General features: G+C 39.3%; 1 protein-coding gene across 1 annotated transcript in view; it reads right to left on the reverse strand.

The window, feature by feature from the left end:
- The window catches only part of MAP3K19 (mitogen-activated protein kinase kinase kinase 19), a 74,323-nt gene extending 51,494 nt beyond the window's left edge, over window positions 1–22,829 (reverse strand). The window contains exons 1-6 of the mRNA XM_021695852.1: window positions 22,774–22,829; window positions 21,845–21,904; window positions 18,887–19,082; window positions 8,190–8,378; window positions 5,953–6,107; window positions 4,124–4,239 (exon numbers count right to left, since the gene is read on the reverse strand). Coding sequence (XP_021551527.1) covers window positions 4,124–4,239; window positions 5,953–6,107; window positions 8,190–8,378; window positions 18,887–19,082; window positions 21,845–21,904; window positions 22,774–22,829 — 772 coding nt within the window. The remainder of the gene's footprint in view (window positions 1–4,123; window positions 4,240–5,952; window positions 6,108–8,189; window positions 8,379–18,886; window positions 19,083–21,844; window positions 21,905–22,773) is intronic.
- Window positions 22,830–23,468: the final 639 nt, after the last annotated feature.

Raw genomic sequence — 23,468 nt, forward strand, 5'->3', positions numbered from 1 at the left:
AGGTCTCAAATACACAACCTAACTCTGCACCTAAAGGAGCTGGAGAAGGAACAGCAAATAAAGCCTAAACCCAACAGGAGAAGAGAAATAATAAAGATCAGAGCAGAAATCAATGAAATAGAAACCAAAAGAACAGTAGAACAGATAAACAAAACTAGGAGCTGGTTCTTTGAAACAATTAACAAGATTGAGAAACCCCTGCCAGACTTATAAAAAGAAAAGAGAAACGACCCAAATAAATAAAATCATGAATGAAAGAGGAGAGATCACAACCAACACCAAAGAAATACAAACAATTATAAGAACATATTATGAGCAACTCTATGCCAGCAAATTAGATAATCTGGAAGAAATGTGTGCATTCCTAGAGATGTATCAACTACCGAAACTGAACCAGGAATAAATAGAAAACCTGAACAGACCTATAACCACTAAGGAAATTGAAGCGGTCATCAAAAATCTCCCCCTCCCCCCCCAAAAAAGCCCAGGGCCAGATGGCTTCCCAGGGGAATTCTACCAAACATTTAAAGAAGAATTAATACTATTCTTCTGCAACTGTTCCAAAAAATAGAAATGGAAGGAAAACTTCCAAACTCGTTTTATGAGGCCACCATTACCTTGATCCCAAAACCAGACAAAGACCCCACCAAAAAGGAGAATTACAGACCAATATCCCTGATGAATATGGATGCAAAAATTCTCACCAAAATACTAGCTAATAGATCCAACAGTACATTAAAAGGATTATTCACCACGACCAAGTGGGATTTATCCCTGGGCTGCAAGTTTGGTTCAACATCCACAAATCAATCAATGTGATACAAGACATTAATAAAAGAAAGAACAAGAACCATAGGATCCTCTCAATAGATGCAGAAAAAGCATTTGACAAAGTACAGCATCCTTTCTTGATCAAAACTCTTCAGAGGATAGGGATAGAGGGTACATACCTCAATATCATAAAAGCCATCTATGAAAAACCCACAGTGAATATCATTTTCAATGGGGAAAAACTGAGAGCTTTCCCCCTAAGGTCAGGAACACGGCAGGGATGTCCACTATCACCACTGCTATTCAACATAGTACTAGATGTCCTAGCCACAGCAATCAGACAATAAAAAGAAATAAAAGGCATCCAAATTGGCAAAGAAGTCACTCTCTCACTCTTTGCAGATGATATGATACTTTATGTGGAAAACCCAAAAGACTCCACCCCAAAACTGCTAGAACTCATACAGGACTTCAGTAAAGTGGCAGGATATAAAATCAATGCACAGAAATCAGTGGCATTCCTATACACCAACAACAAGACAGACGAAAGAGAAATTAAGGAGTCGATCCCATTTACAATTGCACCCAAAACCATAAGATACCTAGGAATAAGTCTAACCAAAGAGGCAAAGGATCTGTACTCAGAAAACTATAAAATACTCATGAAAGAAATTGAGGAAGACACAAAGAAATGGAAAAACGTTCCATGCTCATGGATTGGAAGAACAAATATTGTGAAGATGTCAATGCTACCTCGAGCAATCTACACATTCAATGCAATCCCTATCAAAACACCATCCACTTTTTTCAAAGAAATGGAACAAATAATCCTAAAATTTTTTTTAAAGATTTTTATTCATTTATTTGAGAGAGAGAGAATGAGAGAGAGCACATGAGAGGGGGGAGGATCAGAGGGAGAAGCAGACTCCCCGCCGAGCAGGGAGCCCGATGCAGGACTCGATCCCGGGACTCCAGGATCATGACCTGAGCCGAAGGCAGTCGCTCAACCAACTGAGCCACCCAGGCGCCCCCAAATAATCCGAAAATTTGTATGGAACCAGAAAAGACCCCGAATAGCCAGAGGAATGTTGAAAAAGAAAAGCAAAGCTGGTGGCATCACAGTCCCGGACTTCAAGCTCTATTACAAAGCTGTAATCATCAAGACAGTATGGTACTGGCACAAAAACAGACACAGATCGGGCGCCTGGGTGGCTCAGTTGGTTAAGTGACTGCCTTCGGCTCAGGTCATGATCCTGGAGTCCCTGGATCGAGTCCCGCATTGGGCTCCCTGCTCGGCAGGGAGTCTGCTTCTCCCTCTGACCCTCCCCCTCTCATCTGCTCTCTCTCATTCTCTCTCTCTCAAATAAATAAATAAAACCTTTAAAAAAAAAAAAAAACAGACACAGATCAATGTAACAGAGAACAGAATAGGTAGCCCAGAAATGGACCCTCAACTCTATGGTCAACTAATCTTCAACAAAGCAGGAAAGAATGTCCAATGGAAAAAAGACAGTCTTTTCAACAAATGGTGTTCAGAAAATTGGACAGCCACATGCAGAAGAATGAAAGTGGACCATTTCCTTACACCAAAATGGTTGAAAGACCTAAATGTGAGACAGGAGTCCATCAAAATCCTTGAGGAGAACACAGGCAGCAACCTCTTCGACCTCAGCCAAAGCAACTTCTTCCTAGAAACATTGCCAACGGCAAGGGAAGCAAGAGCAAAAATGAACTATTGGGACTTCATCAAGATAAAAAGCTTTTGCACAGCAAAAGAAACAGTCAACAAAACCAAAATATAACCAACAGAATGGGAGCAGATATTTGCAAATGACATATTAGATAAAGGGCTAGTATCCAAAATCTATAAAGAACTTATTGGGATGCCTGGGTGGCTCAGTCGGTTAAGCAGCTGCCTTCGGCCCAGGTCATGATCCCAGGGTCCTGGGATCGAGTCCCACATTGGGCTCCTTGCTCCACGGGGAGCCTGCTTCTCCCTCTCTCTCCCTCTGCTTGTGCTCTCTCTGTCAAATAAATAAAATCTTTAAAAAAAAAGAAGAACTTATTAAACTCAACACCCAAAGAACAAATGATCCAATCAGGAAATGGGCAGAAGACATGAACAGACATTTTTTCCAAAGAAGACATCCAAATGGCCAACAGACACACGAAAAAGTGCTCAACATCGCTCGGCATCAGGGAAATCCAAATCAAAACCTCAGTGAGATACCACCTCACACCAGTCAGAATGGCTAAAATTAACAAGTCAGGAAAGGACAGATGTTGGCGAGAATGTGGAGAAAGGGGAACCCTCCTACACTGTTGGTGGGAATGCAAGCTGGTGCAACCACTCTGGAAAACAGTATGGAGGTTCCTCAAAAAGTTGAAAATAGAGCTACCATACGATCCAGCAATTGCACTACTGGGTATTTACCCTAAAGATACAAACGTAGGGATCCGAAGGGGTACATGCACCCCAATGTTTATAGCAGCAATGTCCACAATAGCCAAACTATGGAAAGAGCCAAGATGTACATCAACAGATGAATGGATAAAGAAGAGGTGGTATATATATACAATGGAATATTATGCAGCCATCGAAAGGAATGAAATCTTGCCATTTGCAATGACATGGATGGAACTGGAGGGTATTATGCCGAGCGAAGTAAGTCAATCAGAGAAAGACATGTATCATCTGACCTCACCAATAATGAGGAATTCTTAATCTCAGGAAACAAACTGAGGGTTACTGGCGTGGTGGGGGGTGGGAGGGATGGGGTGGCTGGGTGATGACATTGGGGAGGGTATGTGCTATGGTGAGCGCTGTGAATTGTATAAGACTGTTGAATCACAGACCTGTATCTCTGAAACAAATAATACATTATATGTTAAAAAAAAAAAAAAAGAAGATAGCAGGAAGGGAAGAATAAGGGGGGGGAATCAGAGGGGGAGACAAACCATGAGAGACTATGGACTCTGAGAAACAAACTGAGGGTTCTGGAGGGGACAGGGGTGGGGGGATGGGTTAGCCTGATGACGGGTATTAAAGAGGGCACGTACTGCATGGAGCACTGGGTGTTATACGCAAACAGTGAATCATGGAACACTACATCAAAAACTAATGATGTAATGTATGGTGATTAACATAACATAAAAAAAAAAAGAATTTGGACCATGTCTTAGATTTCTTTGCATCCCCCAGAATACCTAGTCATGGGCCTTGTATATAGTCACTGCTCAATAAATTGTTGTTGCCTTGATATCTTTAAATGAATCCATCAAATACATGAAGAAAAAGAAAGATTTCTAATAAGGCTTTTCAATAAGGGGAAAGTGGGATAGAAGTATTTACCTGGTTTTGGCATAGAATTCATTAGAATGTCCAATAACTGCTGTTTCCTAAAACTTTGTATTTGTGACACATAATGTATTGCCGATTTTCCACTAAAATCACAGAGTTTAGGATCTCTAGGAAGAATAGAATCAACATCAAAGATAATTTAGTTAAATCTATTAAAAAAACAATATGAGGGAAAAACATTGACATCAAATAAATAAAAGTAATAACCGAGTTTGGAGCTGACAATAATAACTTCAAAATATAAGAGAGAGTGACAATTTTTCAAGATTTTTAAGTAAAAGGATTATGCTGTATATCTTATTCCCACTCCCATCCTAAAAACATTCCAATATTTGCAGAAAATGTCCAACTTTGGGCAAAAGTTTTCATAATTCTTTAATGATGAGTAAATCAAGGAAAGATTGAAACATCCTGATAAACTGTTGTCTTACCATTCCAAATAGCTGACTTGATAGGTTTTTTTCTTTCCAGTGATTTAGCTAACTGCTTACTTTCTTGATGATTCTTTTTTTCTAATGCTAACAGCTAGCTTTTTATCATTCAAAATAGTAGAATGGCATAGAATCTCTCTTTAAAATTAAGCTGACATGTTTATTTCACAGGCTCTGGTTGAGTGGAGTGATCTTGTCATAAAATCCCTCTACATGATCTTCTCATTTCTCTTTGATGTTTTATCATCTGCAACAATAATCTCTTATGGATTTTTCTCCATCAAAGGTCATGATTCAAAAAAATAGCATAGGACCAAGAATCAGGGGACAGCCACTGCCTTGATATGTGGCAGTAAGTAAGTCACTTAACTCATTGGCACTTGAGTTTGCTCGTTTGCCTTGATTAGTGTTTCTCAATGTGGCATTTTTTGATTTCCTATATTCCGGACCCCACTCCAGGCCTATTGAACACCATCTCCGGAGTGGTGTCCAGTAATCTCCATGTTAAACAATCTCCTCAAGTTGTTTCTTAACTCTGAAGTCTAAGGTAGCTTCAAACTTTCATCTTTATCCCATTATACTAACTGATCCTTTTACAATAGCTCATGTTCTTAACTATACTTTTGTTCTTGTAGCTCCCTTTTCCTCTTTTATTCCCCAAACAAAATTCTCATGAAATACTGAGAAAGAATTTGGGCCATCTGTTCTTATTTGATGATAAGATATCCAGGTAACAGTATTAGGAAACTGCAATTCCAACATGAAAAACTGTGTATTAATCCTGATTTTTTTTTTTAAAAAAGCTAATTGTTTACTTACCCTCCTCCTAAAGAGCATTTTGGCATATAATAATTTTTAGATAACTGGAAATCACTACTATAAATTGCTTTTGATAATTGACAATGTTTTCTGAAATAATTAGTAACAACTTGGGGGTAAGGAGTTACATACTCAAGAAATATTTGACACTCCTCATAACTACCAAAATAATATTTAAACAAAAAAATAGTCAACATCATAAGAATAATAGATAGCAACATCTAACATCTGTACATCACTTTGCAACTGCTAAGTCTCTTTTATGAACATGCATGTGCATTCAATTCAATATAAAATTTTTTTTGAGATTTTATTTTTAAGCAGTGTCTACACCCAATGCAGAGCTTGAACTTACAACCCCGAGATCAAGAGTCACATGCTCTACCGACTGAGCCAGCCAGGCACCCCAATATGTAGAATTTTAAAAAGCAATCTATATGGGGGTATAGCTCAGTGGTAGAGCATTTGACTGCAAAAAGCAATCTATATGTTTAGGTTTACAAGTGACTTCTAAAAATAACAGTGACATAGAACCTCTTCCACTGATGCTGACTGACCACTCTTACTCACGCGTGATGCTTGAGGAGCTCAGACAGAACCTCCACAGGTCTGTAGACTGTTGACATATCAAGACCCTCAAACAGATCCACATCCCTCACAGCCAGCATCAGAGGGGTCAAGCCATGTTGGTTTGGGAAATTTATATCCAGGAACTCTTCAGATGCCTTTAAAAACAAGAAGCTTAATTTCTGTTATGTTTTTACTGTGTGACTATTTATACTAATCTTTGCATTTTCCTTGTTTAGCCAAATTTTCATTTTAACCTCAGTACATTCTTTCTCAGTATCTATATTGAGGAGGGGCTGATGAATTGAAAGAACACAGGCCTAAGAGACAGACAGACTTGGGTTTGAATTTTACTTCCTTAAGCTCATTCTTTAACCTCGCTGATAAGGTTATATCAAGGACACTTGATTAAATCAATGGACATCCAGTTAAGCAATGAATAATTTTCACTGGGGGCATAATTATATTAAAATATTTATTTGGTATTTATCTGAAATTCAAATTTAATTGAATGTCCTGTATTTTTTTGTTTGCAAAATCTGGCAATCCTACTCTCTGACCTTCAGAGTCCTCAGCTGTCAGTAGGAAAAACAATGTCTTCTCTGTGAGTTTTTTTTTTTTTAAGATTTTGTTTGTTTATTTGAGAGAGAGACTAAGCAAGAGAGAGAGAGCATGAGCTGAGCCAGGGGAGAGGCCTAGGGAGAAGGAAAAGCAGACTCCCAGCCTCTGCTGCAGGGAGAGGATTGATGATCGGAGATAGAATATGAAAAGCACTGAGTAGAATTTGACACATGCTCAATAAATATTTGTGGAGTGAATGAATGATCCACAATAATAAGGTAGCTCATTTAACTGTATATAAACAGTCAAATGTAGGTGGGTATATAGATGATATTTGCTGCTTTAATGAAAGTAAAACTTAATTTGGATAATTCAGAACTGAAAAACCACTGTAAGGCCAAATTATCCAAATTGCTTATTTTGTAGACCAAAGTAACTCACTAATTTCCATCTCTATTTCACTTTATGCCATATCAGTATAGTCAATGTTTTTACCTCAGTTTCTCTAGGGACAGACTAAAGATAATGATATTACCTCAGAGGCGTGCTATGGGAATTAATTAGTTAATATTTTTTTTCAGTCTCTGAAAAGAAACTACCTCTTATATCAATGTTTATTATTAGTTAGAACCAACATGAAAGGTTTGAGCTGAGAGTACCCTTCCAATAGCACATTAATTCAGCATATCTGCTTATTAAGTTCTGGATTCAGTGATAGTCACCAGTTTCTTAAAAAGTGGCTGCTAATATTTAGGGTGGAAAAATGTGGTTATGAAAACATATTGGATTATAACAACTGTTACAAATACCATTGAAATAAAATTATTGTCTTTCAAAAGTGTTCTAAGCTTCAGTTATGACATATGGCAATTTTAGACTATGGTTTAATACAACAAAAGAATTTAAAGAGTCCTTTGGATTTTGTTGTAGATTTCTTTGAACTCTAGGTGACCAGAATTCTGTTCACTTTCTCTTTATCTGTTTGTGTCTCTACCATAGGGACTAGAAGAAACTGTTTCCTAGCAGCAATTGATTTTCTTTCAGTTGGAAGATCATGTGATCTGACAGTATCTCTGAAGGTAAATACCAAGAATAGACAGCTGCCGGTCACCGACAATTAAAGTCCTTGGTTATGTATAAGGTTTTGTAAGTTACTTTGGGAAAGCATATCTGTGGCTAGAAGATCTAAACAAGAAGATCAATACCTTTAGAAGAAAGCACTTAAAAAACATATCCTCTTAACTCCTCTGGTTACAACTAAATATTATGCAAAGCATAGGCTCTCTGATTCCCTTTTCAGGATAAAGATAATAAGTGCAGCTGGTCCAAAGGGATCTAAACAGCAATTGTACAAATGGCAATGATGTCAAGAGAACTCCTCTGAGCAAGTTGACAGCAGTTCTCTAGGGGCATCCTGGGAGCATATCATTTCCCATGGGTGCTGTGTGATTCTAACATCCAGCTGGAGGAAGGTGGAAATAGGCTGCTGCTGTGTTCTTTTATTATCCTGTTTTCCACCCTAGTATCCTCTTTGATCCTGTTTCTTTCTCCTATTTTCTTCCTGAAACTTTCTGGGACTGCATTTGCAAAGAACTTATTTTTCTTTAAAAGGAGTCCTATGTAGTCCTTTCTTACCATTCACCTATCCAAAGGCAGAAACAAACATCAATTTAACTTACCAGCAAGTGTTGAAGTTGTTCAAGATCGCCTTGCCATGAACTTTGTAGAAGTTGCATTTGGGGAGCCTGGATTCCATTGATGGCCAAGAGTTGTCTTTGCACATCGCAATTAGCCACATGAACTGCGGTTTGATTGCTGTAATTACAAAGGGTGATATCTGCTCCCTTTTCCAGAAGAAATTCAACAACCTGCAACACCACAACATTCTTATTTACATTTTTGAGTGCAAATAGTATCTTCAGGGCTACTCAGAAAACTTAGTTAGACATGGCTTTGATTCATGATGTAGGAAAGGAGAATAAGAGGGGCATAAAAATGAAGAATTGATTTGAATGCTGATGATTGCTATTTGCCTTTTTTAAGTTAGGAAAACAAAAATCTCCATGACATGGATGATTTGAGGATACTATTCTTTTCTTTTTTAAGATTTTATTTTTAAGTAATCTCTATACCCAACATGGGGCTTGAACTCACAACCCTGAGACCAAGAGTCACATGCTTGGGGTGCCTGAGTCACTCAGTTGGTTAAGCATCTGACTTCAGCTTAGGTCATGATCTCAGGGTCCTGGGATTGAGCCCTGCATTGGGCTCCATGCTCAGCAGGGAGTCTGCCCCTCCCCCATGCTTGTGTTGCCTCTTTCTCAAATAAATAAAATCTTAAAAAAAAAAAAAAAAGAGTTACCTGCTCTAACAGCCAGGCACCCCTTGGGGATACTATTCTTTTCTTAAAACTAGAAGTCTGTGAGTATATTATGTTAAACCCACATAAAGCATCCAAGTCCTATTAGTATGATCTGTAATTTAAATATAAAACCCAGGGCTCCTGGTTAGCTCAGTGAGTTAAGTATCTGCTTTTGGCTCAGGTTATGATCCCAGCATCCCTGCTCAGCAGGAGTCTGCTTCTCCCTCCCCCTGTTCTTGCACTCTCTCTCCCTCTCAAATAAATAAAATCTTTAAAAAAAATAAAATATAAACCCCCCAAATTTAGACATACATTCTTGAAAGTACAAATATTTCCACAAGTATTTCTAGGGAGCAAAGAAATGCTATTCAAAATGTTGATACATAATTTATTCAACAAATAAGATTGAATGATTAACATGGGTCAAGAACTGTCCTTGGTGCTGAGACTCCAACAATGAACAAGGCAGGAACCAAGCTTTAAGGCATTTACAAACTAATGAGGAACAGAGACAGATAAAAAGGCAATTGTGACATAGTGTGATAAATGCAATGATAGGGTAAATATAGGAGACTGAAGGTGGCCACTTAGAAGAAATGAATTAAGCTGTCTTGGAGGGTCCAGGAAGACTTCGTGGAGAAAATGATGTCTATTAAGCTGAGAACTGAGGGATCAGACTTGGTTAACTAGGCAAAGGCTAGGGGAAAGATTGTTTCAAGCAAAGGATATAGTGTAAACAAAGTACAGTGGATGCTATGGACTGAATTATTTCTTCTCAAATTCATATGTTGAAGCCCTAATCTCCAATGTGACTGTATTTGGAGAGGGGGCCTCTAGGAAGTAATTAAGGTTAGATGAGGTTCTAGAAATGGGGCCCTGATCTGATAGGATTAGTGTCATTATACGAAGAGACAGGAGAACTTGTTCTCTTTCTCTCTGCCAAGTGAGGACACAGAGAGAAAGTGGCCATCTATAAGCCAGGAAAAAAGCTCTCACCAGAAACCAAATTGGCCAGAATCTTGATATTGGACTTCCCAGTTTCCAGAACTATGAAAAAATTAATTTCTATTGTTTAAGCTACTCAACCATGGTATTTTTGCTATGGAAAGCCCAAGATGATGAATACAGAGGACAAAAGAACAAATAACATTCAAAGCTATGGAAGTCTAAATTAGACATGGAGCTCAGGATGGGGGGATGGAGGGTAAGGAAATGTGATGGAGAAGTCAACAGTAGATAAATCCTGAAAGGCTTTACCAACTCCCTTTAGGAATTAGAGTTGTATCTTCAGGGCAATGGGAAGCCAGTGAAAGATTTTAAACAGAGAGATGGGGCGCCTGGGTGGCTCAGTCGGTTGAGCGACTGCCTTCGGCTCAGGTCATGATCCTGGAGTCCCGGGATCGAGTCCCGCATCGGGCTCCCTGCTCGGCGGGGAGTCTGCTTCTCCCTCTGACCCTCCCCCCTCTCATGTGCTCTCTCTCATTCTCTCTCTCTCAAATAAATAAATAAAATCTTTAAAAAAAAATAAAATAAAATAAACAGAGAGATGACATGATCAGATCAGCACTCCAAAAAAATCACTGTGGGAAGAGCAGAAGTTGAGAGACCAATGAGATTACTCAGTGGCCTCATGTAGAGAAAATGGTACCAAATCAGGAAAGTGGTAGTAGAACTGTAGCAACTGAGGGCATAATCCAAGAATATTTAGGAGATAGAACTGATTAGATGTGGGTGTTGATGATGAGCCAGAAATCAAGATAATCCCCAGGTTTTTCACTTCAGTCCATTTTTGTCTAGTTTCCCTACTGCCACTGAGGACCCGGCCACCATGATCTTTGGCCTGAAACAATGCAACAACCTTCTAATAGGTCTCTCCATTTCCAAATACCTTTGTCTGAAACCCATTACAGTGGATAGATTCAAAAAGTCAGAAAATAATAAGTGTTGTCAAGGTTCTGAAGAAATCAGAACCCTTATACACTGTTGTAAATGGTATAGCCACTTTAAAAAACATTCTGGCAGTTCCTCAAATGATTAAACATAGAGTTCCCATATGACCCAGTAATTCCACCCCTAGGAATTCTAGAAGTGGAATGAAAGAGAAATGAAAACATATGACCACATTAATACTTATACACAAATGTTTGTGGCAGCCTTATTCATCATAGCCAAAACATGGAAACAACCCAAATTTCCATCAATGGACAAATGAATAATGAAAATGCGGTATACCCATATAACAGAATATTATTCAACTATGAAAAGGAATGAAGTGCTGATCCATGCTGCAACATGAACCTTGAAAACAGTATGCTAAGTGAAAGAAGCCAATCACAAAAGACCACATGCTGTATGATTCCATTTATATGAAAGTCCAGAATAGGAAGATTTATAGAGACAGAAAGTAGATTAGTGGTTGCTTAGGGCCAGGGCAGGGAAAAGGAGGAAAGATAGAAAGAGATAGCTAAAGGGTTCAGAGTTTCTTTTGGGGGGGGGGGGCAGGGAGGTGGGTAGTTCTTTTTGAGATGATGAAAATGTTTTAAAATTGACCATGGTGACGATTGTATATTCATGTGAATATACTAAAACCCACTGAATTCCACACCTTAAATGGGTGAATTGTATGGTATGTGAATTATATCTCACTAAAGCAGTTTTAAAAAATGCCTTTGCATGCCTGGTTGTCCTACGGGGTCTGGGCCCTGCCTTCCTTTCCAGCCTCATCTTATGCTACTCTTCCCCTTTCCGCTGCAAGTTCTAGTCACCTTTTTACCTCAAATATGCAAGTTTTTTCCTAACCAAGAGGCTTTATCTCCGTTATCCCTTCTTCCCCAACAGTTCTTCAAATGTCATCCTTTATCATTACTTTAGTCTTAGCATAAATGTAACCACATTAGTGAAGATTTTCCTGACCACCTTATTAAAAGAGGATTCACTCTACTGGTTACTTCAAAGCACTAACAGCAATTTGTAATGTAATTAAGTGCTTTTTGTTTCCTTATTTGTTGTGTTTCACCTTCACTAGCATGTAAGTCCACATTGCAAGAGATCTTATCACATGAATAAATGCCTTAGGAATGAGTAAATGAATGATTTAAGATAAATAGATGCTGATGCTATTTAATAAAATGGAAAGCACTGATGCTGGTGTTCCTCAGGAGAATTAGATTTGGGGAGAAAAACAATGAAGACAATGTGGACATGCTATGTTTGAGATCTGCCACACACACACACACACACACACACACACAGAGGTATTCAGGTGAGAGATGTGAGTTGAGATACAGAATTAGGAGCCACCCCCTTATTATTAAGGAACACCGATATTTAATGTATGAAAAGAAAGAATTCATAATGTGACTGGAGAGATATTGCCTGGGAGGTGAGGGAAAAACCAGAAGGAAGCTAATGGAAGAAAGCATTTCAAGAAAAATTGGTATCTAATGCTGCTAATACCTGAAAGGTCATAAAGGACATTATAGGTCACATCAGCAAAAGCAGTTTCAATGGACTGGTAGGGAACAATGCCAGACTGCAGTAGTTTGAAGAGGTGAGAAAGTGGAGGCAGTGAGGATTGACCAGAAGAACACTCTTTAGAGGAGCTGTTGGAAGACAATTCTCCAGAAACTCCAGGAACTTGTGTTTTGTAGGTTTTGTGAGCAGATGTGCTGACTGCCTTTGTTCTAGACCATGTTTTCAAAGAAGTGTATATAGTGAATGACTTTGCAAGATAGAGATAGTGTCTCTTTCTGGAGCATTGGGAGCATTGGGAAAACATGCTTACTGTCTATTGTAAAAGACTCAGTTTTCCTAAGCTCAGGTTTCCCCTCTTTTTATTCAACCCACTGCATGTACAGATATCACTTCTTTATGTTGCCTTGTGGAAACTGAAGGAAATGCTGATACTCTGGCCATTACAGTTGTGAATAGTAAACTGTCATTTTCCTCTGACCCAGGAGTCTCGTGTCTTCTGCCAGACCGAAACTGGTAGGCTAACTTAAAGAAAAATCTCAGATGTTTCACAGTTACTAATTTTTGCAAAAGATGAGATGATAAGAAAGATAGAAATGATAGAGGAAGAATGAGGGCTTCATGGGGTAACTGATGAGATTTATAGAAAGTTCATGGGAAGTGGTAGCAAATATGTTGACCAAACTGTATGGTCAATTGGGCAATAAACGATCCTCCATTTTATTGACTACCAATGCCTCTTTAAGGAACTGGGAGGTAATTAAAGGCTGGGTAACAGGAAATAAGTTCAAAAAACAACTGTTCCCTGGTTTTTGATAATTTTTCTATGTCTGCTATCTTCCTCAACAATCTGGCAGTCGGCTTCAGGTCCCTGCCACTATAACAAATAATACAAGATTTGTCCTGGGTGGGCAAAAGATTCTACTCCCTTTCAGACAACAGTTACAGAAATGGGTATCTCCACTGAGCAGGAAAGAAGGAAAATTCATGACTGATACAGGCAAAAACCAGGCTTTGAACTTTGGCTCATTCATTTGGGATCTGGGTAGTGAGATGCATTATGTTTGTTAAGGAAGAGTGATAATAGTTATATTATAGCTCAGCCCTTCCTGCTGACAAGCTTAGATCCATTTAATGATGATAAAAGTCTCAGAATTTTTTGCAGTGGGTTTCAGCTACTGTAAGGGAGCTTTGAACCTCCTGGAAAGATTTCCTTGAGACAGACAAGTTCCCATGATAAAGCACAGAAGTGGTGTTCAGGTTCTTACTGGCCTGGATTGGGTTATAATACTAATGAAGATGACCCATTAGAGAGAGAGAAAATGACACAAAGAAATCTAGCAAATTTTTGTGATTAGCCCCACTACCCTGGAAAACTCCCCTATCCCTTATGTTAAAACCAGGTGAAAATGTAAAGATGTTATCATGACAAAAGGTCAGCAAATGATTCAGATTAAGATAGAATCCTTAAAAAAATTGAAAAAATTAAAAAAAAAAAAAAGGCCTTGCTATGAAAGCCAAGCTGGAGTCAACCAAAGGGTGCAAACCCTGCAGTTCCAGTCAGAAAGCAATATGGCTATGGCCACTAAGTCAAGGATCCCTGAGGCTGAAATAGATGGTGTCAGTAATAATGACCTTGCCACCTGATAAAGAGCTTTGTATGGACCAATAACATTGGAAGTTCATTTTGTTGAACAGCAAGAAGCTTCAATGCTTCTGGAAACCAAAAGTAAATATCCTCTGCTTATTGGTCTGGAGCCACTCTCTTTTGCCATGCTCCTAATCCCTCCCTCCCCCTATACCTTGACCTCAGCTGCTTTAAGGAGAAAGATCATTTTAAGTGGGGCCAAGGACACCCAGTCTTCAAAGGGGCCTGAAGGTCATAGCCACTGACATGGTTATGTGATGAACACTGGGGAGAGACTCAAACTTTTATGGCTCTCTTAGATTCAGATTTCAAGTCACCATTCTGTCTAGTCCCTTGGGAAAAGTGGGTGTCTGAATTCAGCTAATGGTGTTTGAGCAAAGTTTGTAGTAGGGAAGGAAAGCTAATATGATTCTATAAGTCGGGCCCTTTGGGCCAATTCAGTGGATTATTGCTATGGCTTCAATCTGAATGTGTAATAGGAATTAATGTTTTATGTATATTTCCCCATCCCATTAAGTATCAAGAGGATTCTTTTGATCATGATGAGCTAGTATGTAGAGAAGTGCTAGTATCTTTAGATCTTTACTGATCCTTGGGGCGCCTGGGTGGCTCAGTTGGTTAAGCGACTGCCTTCGGCTCAGGTCATGATCCTGGAGTCCCGGGATCGAGTCCCGCAACGGGCTCCCTGTTCGGCAGGGAGTCTGCTTCTCCCTCTGACCCTCCTCCCTCTCATGCTCTCTGTCTCTCATTCTCTCTCTCTCAAATAAATAAATAAAATCTTTAAAAAAAAAAAAGAATTACTGATCCTTTTGAGTCCCTATGACTGATAATTTTGCCAATTGGGGAGTTTCTGGCAAAGGGAGGCAGTCTCTATTTGGAGGCATTTCTTGGGATTTGGACTTGTTGCCTCCTCGGCATGTCTACTAGGGATATCACTTTTAAAAAGCAGATATTAGGGGTGCCTGGCTGGCTTAGTCAGTAGAGCATACAACTCTTTATCTCGGGGTTGTGAGTTCAAGTCCCATGTTGGGTGTAGAAATTACTTAAAAAATAAAATAATTAATTAATTAAATAAATAAAATCAGATATTAGCTTGCTAGTGGGTTTTTGTCAAAACTGAATGCCTAGGGGCACTTGGGTGGCTCAGTCATTAAGAGTCTGCCTTCAGCTCAGGTCATGATCCCAGGGTCTTGGGATTGAGCCCCGCATCGGGCTCCCTGCTCAGCGGGAAGCCTGCTTCTCCCTCTCCCACTCCCCCTGCTTGTGTTCCCTCTCTCGCTGTGTCTCTCTCTGTCAAATAAATAAATAAAATCTTTAAAAAACAAAAAACAAAAAAACAAAACTGAATGCCTAATCCAAGGAGATCTTGTGGGTCTCATGTCCAATATTTCCATTTGGGGGAAACCAGAACTCAATGACTAACAAGGTAGGAAAGGCCTAACAAACATTATTTGTCCAATGGAAATGGTGTATTTAAGAATGTAACTAGCCTGGACACATTGGCATCTTTGCTTCACATGAAAAAATGGTATCTTTTCCTTTGCTGGAAATTCTACCCCCCCCCCCCCCCCCCCACTCCACCACCTGAAGCAAAACTTCTGGCTTAAAGGTACTTCGATTCATAGGGATTCCCCTAAGTGCCTGGGCCTGTGTCAATTATGGTTCAGTCAAGATGAAACCTGATGTGTGCACTGGGCTATTGCAGCTGGTTGGCCTCAGTGCCAGCTATGCAGAACTGGCAAGGGACATGGTTGTTCCACTCAGTGGGTAAAACTCAAGGCTGTTCCCATAGCTCTGGCCAATACTCCCCTTGATGAGCCTTGTTATATTTTTACTGATTCTTGGGCTGCTGCCAATGGTCTGGCTGTTGGGCCTGCCACTTAGAAAATTACAGACTGGCGGATTAAAAACACTTCTCTTTAGGGCCATAAACTGTGGAAGCAAACTGTCTGGGTCAAGTCATGTAGAAGCCCGTGGCAAGCACCCATTCTCTGATGAGATAGACTGGAATAAAACTATTGATTGATGCTATACAACCCAGATTTCCTCCACTGCTGCTTGAATCCATCATCATATTAGACATGGCAACACAGCCACCAACACAGACTGGGCACAAAGTAGAGAACTGTTATGGGGTGAAGCTGAGCCACTGAAATGGGATACACAGACTTTGTGGTGGTTGAGGGTACCTAAAGAGAGAGCATTTTCAACCTTATGAAGTACAGGCAAGGGAGAGACATTGATGACCTTTGTTCTTTAGAAACACCCAGGAAATTTTCTTCATGAAAGAAAATGTCCTGGAGAGTTTCTCCCAAACTGTTCAAAGCACCTTACATGTGACTGACTACTGGGTCTTCTATTCCTTGCCAGACAGCCCTGATCATGACTTGATTGCCAGTTCCCTTAGCTTTACAAAAAAGTCTATTACTAACTGCAGTTAACAACCCCACCTCTTACATCTTCCATGTAAAACACCTGTCTATACCTCCAAATTTCTTCCCACTCCCATTCCCGCAGCCATCACTTCTCATTCTGTGGGGGTGGATGAATGCTGCTTGGCTGTTAGCAGGGACAAACAGGACTGATAATCTTCCCAAATCAAGGACCAGACTCAGTTACTCAGATTAAATTGAGAATCCTAAGACTAACCAGCCATCTGAGAGGTCACATGGAGACATTGTCAACCTGTGCCCCCTGACTAATGCAGGTCCCACTCAAAGGAGCCCAACAATTGAGAACACCATATTTTTGTCCCCAAGGGGTACCCCCAAGATTATACCTCTTATAGAGAAACCTGGCATTAACTTGTATGGCTCCTGAAAACATAATGACTTATGCTTTAGGGGTGGTCAAAAGAGACCTTCAAATCTTTAAGTAAATACCATCAGTAGATCATGTAGCCTCAGATAACTTCAGAGCTTTCCCAAAATGAAGCTACCATTGGTTACTTGAGGGAGCTTCCCTGGGGGATAGTTGACTTGTCATTTATGTGCCCCTTGTGGACAATTATCCCTAAGACAGATGTCCAGTTAGAAAAAGTAGAACAAAATTTGTTTCTGCCTTTAGCTAAAGTTATCAATGATACCACCTCATCCCTTCAAGACATTCAGGTCAGCAGGTAAGTCACTGGCCAGGGTTGTTATGAATGATAGAACTGCCCTAGATTTCCTCCTTGTGGGTCAAGGTGAAGTCTGTGCAATGGCTACTACAGACTGCTTTACCTGGGTTGATGCCTTGGACCAAGAGAGAAGATCAACAGAGAAACTTAAGGAGAAAGCCATCTGGTTGACAGGATTTGTTCAGCTGGAGGGGTTCAGGACCATTGATGGCATGGTTGACACTAGTTTACAATATGGCCTCATTCTACTTCTTGGAGTTCTACTGATAGTAGCTTTGACTAAATATTGTATGAGACAAATTAATGGATGTGGTTCCAGCCTCTGTTGGTCAGAGTAATCAGAGTGGTATGCGCATGGGAAAATTCACCAGGAGCCAAGACAATGTAGAAGTGAAAGGTAAATATTTTTAGGAAACAAGTCTCTCTGGGTTTCTCACATTTCTACAAGTTGTATGAGCAGAGGCACTGACTGCCTTTGCCTCAGACATTCTTTTCAAGCTTGTTTGTAGAGTGAACAGCCTTGGAAGCAAGGAGTAGGTTTGCTTACTACCCATTATAAAAGATTTGGGCTCCCTAATTTGGAGTTCCTCTCCTGCTGCAATCTAACCTACTGTCTAAACAGGGGTCATCTGGTCCTCTTCCTACTGTCCTGTGGGAATTAGGATGAGGGAAATGATACAAAACTGATAATACTCTGGTAATCCTATTGTTATGAGTAATAAAGTGCCCTTTGTCTCTGAACCAGTTTTGTTTCTTATGCCAAGGATCTAAGAAATTGGGGCAGGCTAACTTGTTAGGTTATAAGCAGAGTAAAATCTTAGATCTTTCATAGTTCTTGACATAGATCTGCAGATGAAGAAGTCTGAGAGAGGAAAGGATGTGGTTGGAGGAGGATGTGGGATCAGTGGAGGTGTTTGTTTATTTATGTGTCATCAGAAAGGAGATATCTAAGCATATTAAATTCTAATGGAAAGTAGCATTGTTGTCTGTAATCACATAAATATGGAAAGCACCCATATGTCCTTCCAAGTAGGACAGACAGATAAGTTGTGGCATAAATGTATTACTAGACAGCAGTAAAAACAAAAAACCACAGTTATATGTCTCAAAATGGTTGAATATCAAAAACACAATAACAAAGAGAAGGAACAAGTTACAGAGGTACACATGTAGTATGAGTTTGTTTTTATAAAGTTCAAAAACAGGAAAAAGTAAATAATGCATTATTTAGGAATATAAGCAGAGATGACAAAACAAAGGAAATGATTAACCCAAAATTCAGAATAATGATTATGAAGGGTGGCGGACACAATTCAGGAGGAGAATATAAAAGGCTTTTGAGGGATGGAAACATTCTAATTTTTGGCTTGGATGGTAGGTACATGGGTGTTAATGTCATTATTTAGGTTGTATATATATATTTTAACATATATGCTACATTTTATAATTTGTTTAAAAAGTGTTAATAGAAAGGAGTCAAAAGAGAAAAAAGCTAAGAATATAGTCAAGAGAGAGGCTATTTAGATGGCTAGGCAGGGTTGAGGGTCCACTTGCATTTAGACTCTCAAGAACTTATAGAGGCATCAATCTGCTCAGCTGAGTGAAATTTGTCTTTTTCATCCTCTTGTCCCCATTCTAAGCCCTTTCCTATTCCCTTTGAAGCCTGCCTTCAGGCATTCTTTTATAGAGGTAAGTGATTATGCTATTTGTAAGCAGCTCATTCTTGGACTCCTTAGCTTAGAAGATTACCCATGGGCCCCAGGACATCACATGGTACCTCTGCTAGATTTTCTTCTGCTGCAGTAATGAGAGGTGTATTCCCAGTCTTTGGATGCTGAAAGTTAAGGTTTCCAAGGATGGAATGGACTTTAGTAATATAGTCACAGATGAGTTCCACATCACCCCTTGAAACTACTTCCAGGAAATCATGAATCAGTTTATTTTTATTCATCTTGCTAATTCCATATAATTGCCTGCCAAAGAAGAGAAACAATTTAATTACATGAGAGCCAACAAAGCATGGGTGGTTCAAATGTAACGTATTATATCTTTAGTGTCACCTCTTTCCCTCTTTTATGTATAAAATATTATAACAGTTTTTAAGACAATTTTGAAAAAGAGGAGAACCTAGGGGTGCCTGGGTGGCTCAGTCGTTAAGCGTCTGCCTTCAGCTCAGGTCATGATCCCAGGGTCCTGGGATCGAGCCCCGCATCGGGCTCCCTGCGCCCCGCGGGAAGCCTGCTTCTCCGTCTTTCACTCCCCCTGCCTGTGTTCCCTCTCTCGCTGTGTCTCTCCCTGTCAAATAAATAAATAAAATCTTTTAAAAAAGAAAAAGAAAAAGAAAAAGAGGAAAACCTAGTAATCCCATCAGTCTTGGTTCTGTGCACATGTTTTAAATTATAAATAACAATTTTTACCATCACTTTGTGAGCTCTGCTGTGGTACGGTAGAAGAAAGGATGGATCAACACCAGAATGGAAAGAACAGAGGCTCTGGAGCCTGAAAGAACTTGGGTTTGAATCCCTCCTCCACAGACGTGCATTGAGCACGTCATGCAACTTTTCCAAGCTTAATTTCCTCATCTCTAAAATGGAAATAAAAATCCCCTCTTCAAATGGTTGGTGAGGATCTGAAATACTATATACAAAGCTTTGGCACTCCTTCAACAGATGAATGGATAGAGAAGATGTAGTTCATATATACAATGGAATATTACTCAGCCATCAGAAAGGATGAATACTTACCATTTACATCAACATGGATGGAACTGGAGGATATTATACTAAGTGAAATAAGTCAATCAGAGAAAGACAATTATATGGTTTCACTCATATGTGGAATATAAGAAATAGTGCAGACGATCATAGGGGAAGGGAGGGAAAACTGAAGGGGAAGAAATCAGAGAGACAAACCATGAGAGAGTCTTGACCCTGGGAAACAAACTGAGGGTTGAGGAAGGGGAGGTAGGAGGGGGGATGAGGTAACTGGGTGATGGGCATTAAGGAGGGCACCTGATGTGATGAGCACTGGGTGTTATATGCAACTGATAAATCATTGAACACTACATCAGAAACTAATGATGTATTATATGTTGGCTAATTGAATTTAAATAAATAATAATAATTTAAAACAAAGCTTTGGCACGTTCTATTGGTGAAAATTCTTGTAGGATTTTATTTTGTTTAGTGTTGTTTATTAAAATCCCTGTAACTATTTTCTTTATGGAAGTTCTATTTTCCTAATACCATAAACTCCTCAGTAGCAGGAACATTCCATGCCTTACATTTTGTATCCTCAATAACTCTAGTACAATGTGAGTCATTGAAGAGCATGGTGGCCACCATTCCAGATTTTCCAGGAAAATCCTGATTTTATATATGTCATCTCAGTTTTCCAAATCATTGAAATATCTCTTAGAGTGCAATTTTTGAAGTCACCAGATTATCTCCCCCATGGAGCCTCTTGCTGTTGGAAACAGCACAAAATCATTTGTCAGACTCTATATTCCAACTTGAGCTTCTGAAACCATAGTCACTGCAGGTAGGTATATGCTATTTCATTGAACTGGCAATTTACTTGCAATGAACTGGCATTATGTTGAAAACAAGAAAACAAAAAGCCCATTTCATAGTACAACTGTGTGGATAAAAGTTAACCAAAATAAACAAGAAAATGTCTAGAATTGGTCTTTCTTATTCTACACACACAAATGCCTTAGAATTCATAGGCCAGATTATATAGGGCCTTCTTTTTCAAAGAGAACATGTATTTCACCCCAGAAATAGTACTATTTGATAAATTCATTCATTCATTTAAGAGGCTACTATATGTCCTTCAGTTGTTTTCATTGACCTGTCACAATCGAAAATAACATAAAATAGCTAAGACAAAATGGAAGGAAAAAAATTATAATTGTCAAAGCAAGCAACAAATAATGAATCTTACAATGTCAGAGAAATGGGATGGTCATGTGACTGGAGCACTCCGTGGGAAAAAGGGTATCAATAATATTTGGAGAGCTGGAGTCAAGAGGAAAGGATAGTTTTGACGAGGGGAAGGGCATGAATGAGGCCCATAATCAGGGTCAATGAGGAGAGAGTGGACCAGATGGGAATCTACACTTTACTTCTGAACAGGTTGAGAAGCCCATGGAGAGTTTGAGTAGTGCCTTTTAGGAACAGTGGTACTTTGAGAAGATTATTATGATAGACAATAGAAAGGCAAAAATAGACATTGAAAGTAAAGCTTAAAGGATTTGTGACTGATTGGCCATAGAAAATGAGAAATGGGTCCAAGAGGATGTGTTTGGGCAACCGGGGAAGACCTGATGCTGGGGTAGGCAGCCATTTACTTTTACAGAATGATAATCAATGAGGTCAGCAACAGAGCCAGCATGTAAGTAGGGTGTCTTGTTTCCTTGGCTCTCCAAGAAATGTGGCCTTGGGTGAGTGCAGTTTCCTAAACTAGCTTGAGCATAAGAATTTTGGTATTCCCTTGTTATGAATAAAGATTCCCAAGTTCCTTTGGATTTATCCTGTACGGAATGAGACTGGGGATTCCCCCCCCCCATTTTTTGTTTTAATTAAAAAAAATTTTAATAGACTCATTTTATTTAGTTAATTTTAATAGACTTGCTTTAAATAGACTTTATTTTTTTTAGAGTAGTTTTAGGTTCACAACAAATTCGAATGGAAAGTGCAGAGGGTTCCCATATGCCTCTTGATACCACACATACACAGCTTCCCCATTATCAACATCCAGCACCACACTGGTACATTTGTTACAATTGATGAACCTACATTGACACAGCATTATTATCCAAAGTTTAGAATTTACTCTTAGGGCTCACTCTTGGTATTGTACACTCTAGGACTTTGGACAAATGTATAATGATATGTACCCACCTTTATACTATTAGGGTAGTTTCCCCTAAAAATCCTTTGTGCTCCACCTATTCAATGCCTGACCCTCAATACCTGGCAACCACTTATTTTTTTACTGTCTCTAGGACATACCTTTTTTTTTGCTCAAGCTTTCAGGTGATTTCTATCATTAGACAACTTCTAGAAACATAGACCTAGTGGTTAGAATCCAATCCACAATCTTTCTTGCAATTCATTTTCTTTTCCTTTTTTTCCAAGATTTATTTATTTAATTGAGCTAGAGGGAGAGAAAGAGAGAGAGCACGAGCATGGGAGAAGGAGCAGATGGAGAGAATCTCCAGGTGGACTCCCCACTGAGTGCAGAGCCTGATGCAGGGCTAATCCCGTGACCTATGAGATCATGACCTGAGCCGAAACCCAGAGTCAGACACTTAACTGACTGAGCCACCCAGGTGCTCCTCGTTTTATTTTCTAATTGACATTTAACATTACCACTTATTCCTTTTGATTTAAATTTCTTAGAATAAATACCATTTTCCCCTAAATTTCTAATAGAGAATAAATTGAAATAGAGAATCAATTCCTCAAGTCTCTCCCTACTTTTGTTCAAAATGCTGTTACCTAATAATAATATTAATAATATAATCATAACAGCAGTAATGACTAACATTTATTGAATGCTTACTACATGCCATATGCTATTCTAAATGCCTTACATGTATTTTATCTATTTAATTCCAAACAACACCATCGGAGAGTAGTATTATTATCCATATTTTACAGATGAGGAGAATTAGGCACAGGTGTTGGCAAAATGGGCTCTCGCCCAGGAGACATGTCGGCGCTAGCACCCAAAAAAGACTTAATGCAACTGGTATTTACAGGAACATTCATAAAGTAAGCCTATTTTCATCTCTTTGGATCCTAGGTAGAGAGGGGTGGGTTGATCATACCCATTAGCAGTACTGGGCTCTGTCTAGTTTTCCTCTCGTTTTATTTTTTCTTTCTTCAACTCTGATCTCTCCCACTCCCCTCTGCCTCACAGGAGCCAATCTGATGTGCCCAAGAGGTATCCTCAGATGGGTAGATAGTTCTAAAAGCATGTAGTGCCATTATGTATGTGTGCATGTTTTAAATTTGCCCAAATGGTATTATTACTTACGTTTTAACTTAATACTTTGTTTTAAAGCTTTAACCTTGTACTTATGCGTACCTCTATTTGTTTGCTTCTAATGGCTGCATAGCATATCTCCACCACACTTTATTATCCTGTCCCTTGGTTATGGACATCTAAGTTGCCTCCACCTTGCCACTCCATAAACAACACTGCAAGAAATATCCCTGTTCAGGCCTTGTTATGCACTGTGCAAAAGTTTCTCTAAGGTGAATGAGTCGAGGGTGGGGGGATGGGTGAGCCTGGTGATGGGTATTAAAGAGGGCATGTTCTGCATGGAGCACTGGGTGTTATACGCAAAC

Source organism: Neomonachus schauinslandi, chromosome 3, assembly GCF_002201575.2.
Source record: "Neomonachus schauinslandi chromosome 3, ASM220157v2, whole genome shotgun sequence".
NCBI lineage: Eukaryota > Metazoa > Chordata > Mammalia > Carnivora > Phocidae > Neomonachus > Neomonachus schauinslandi.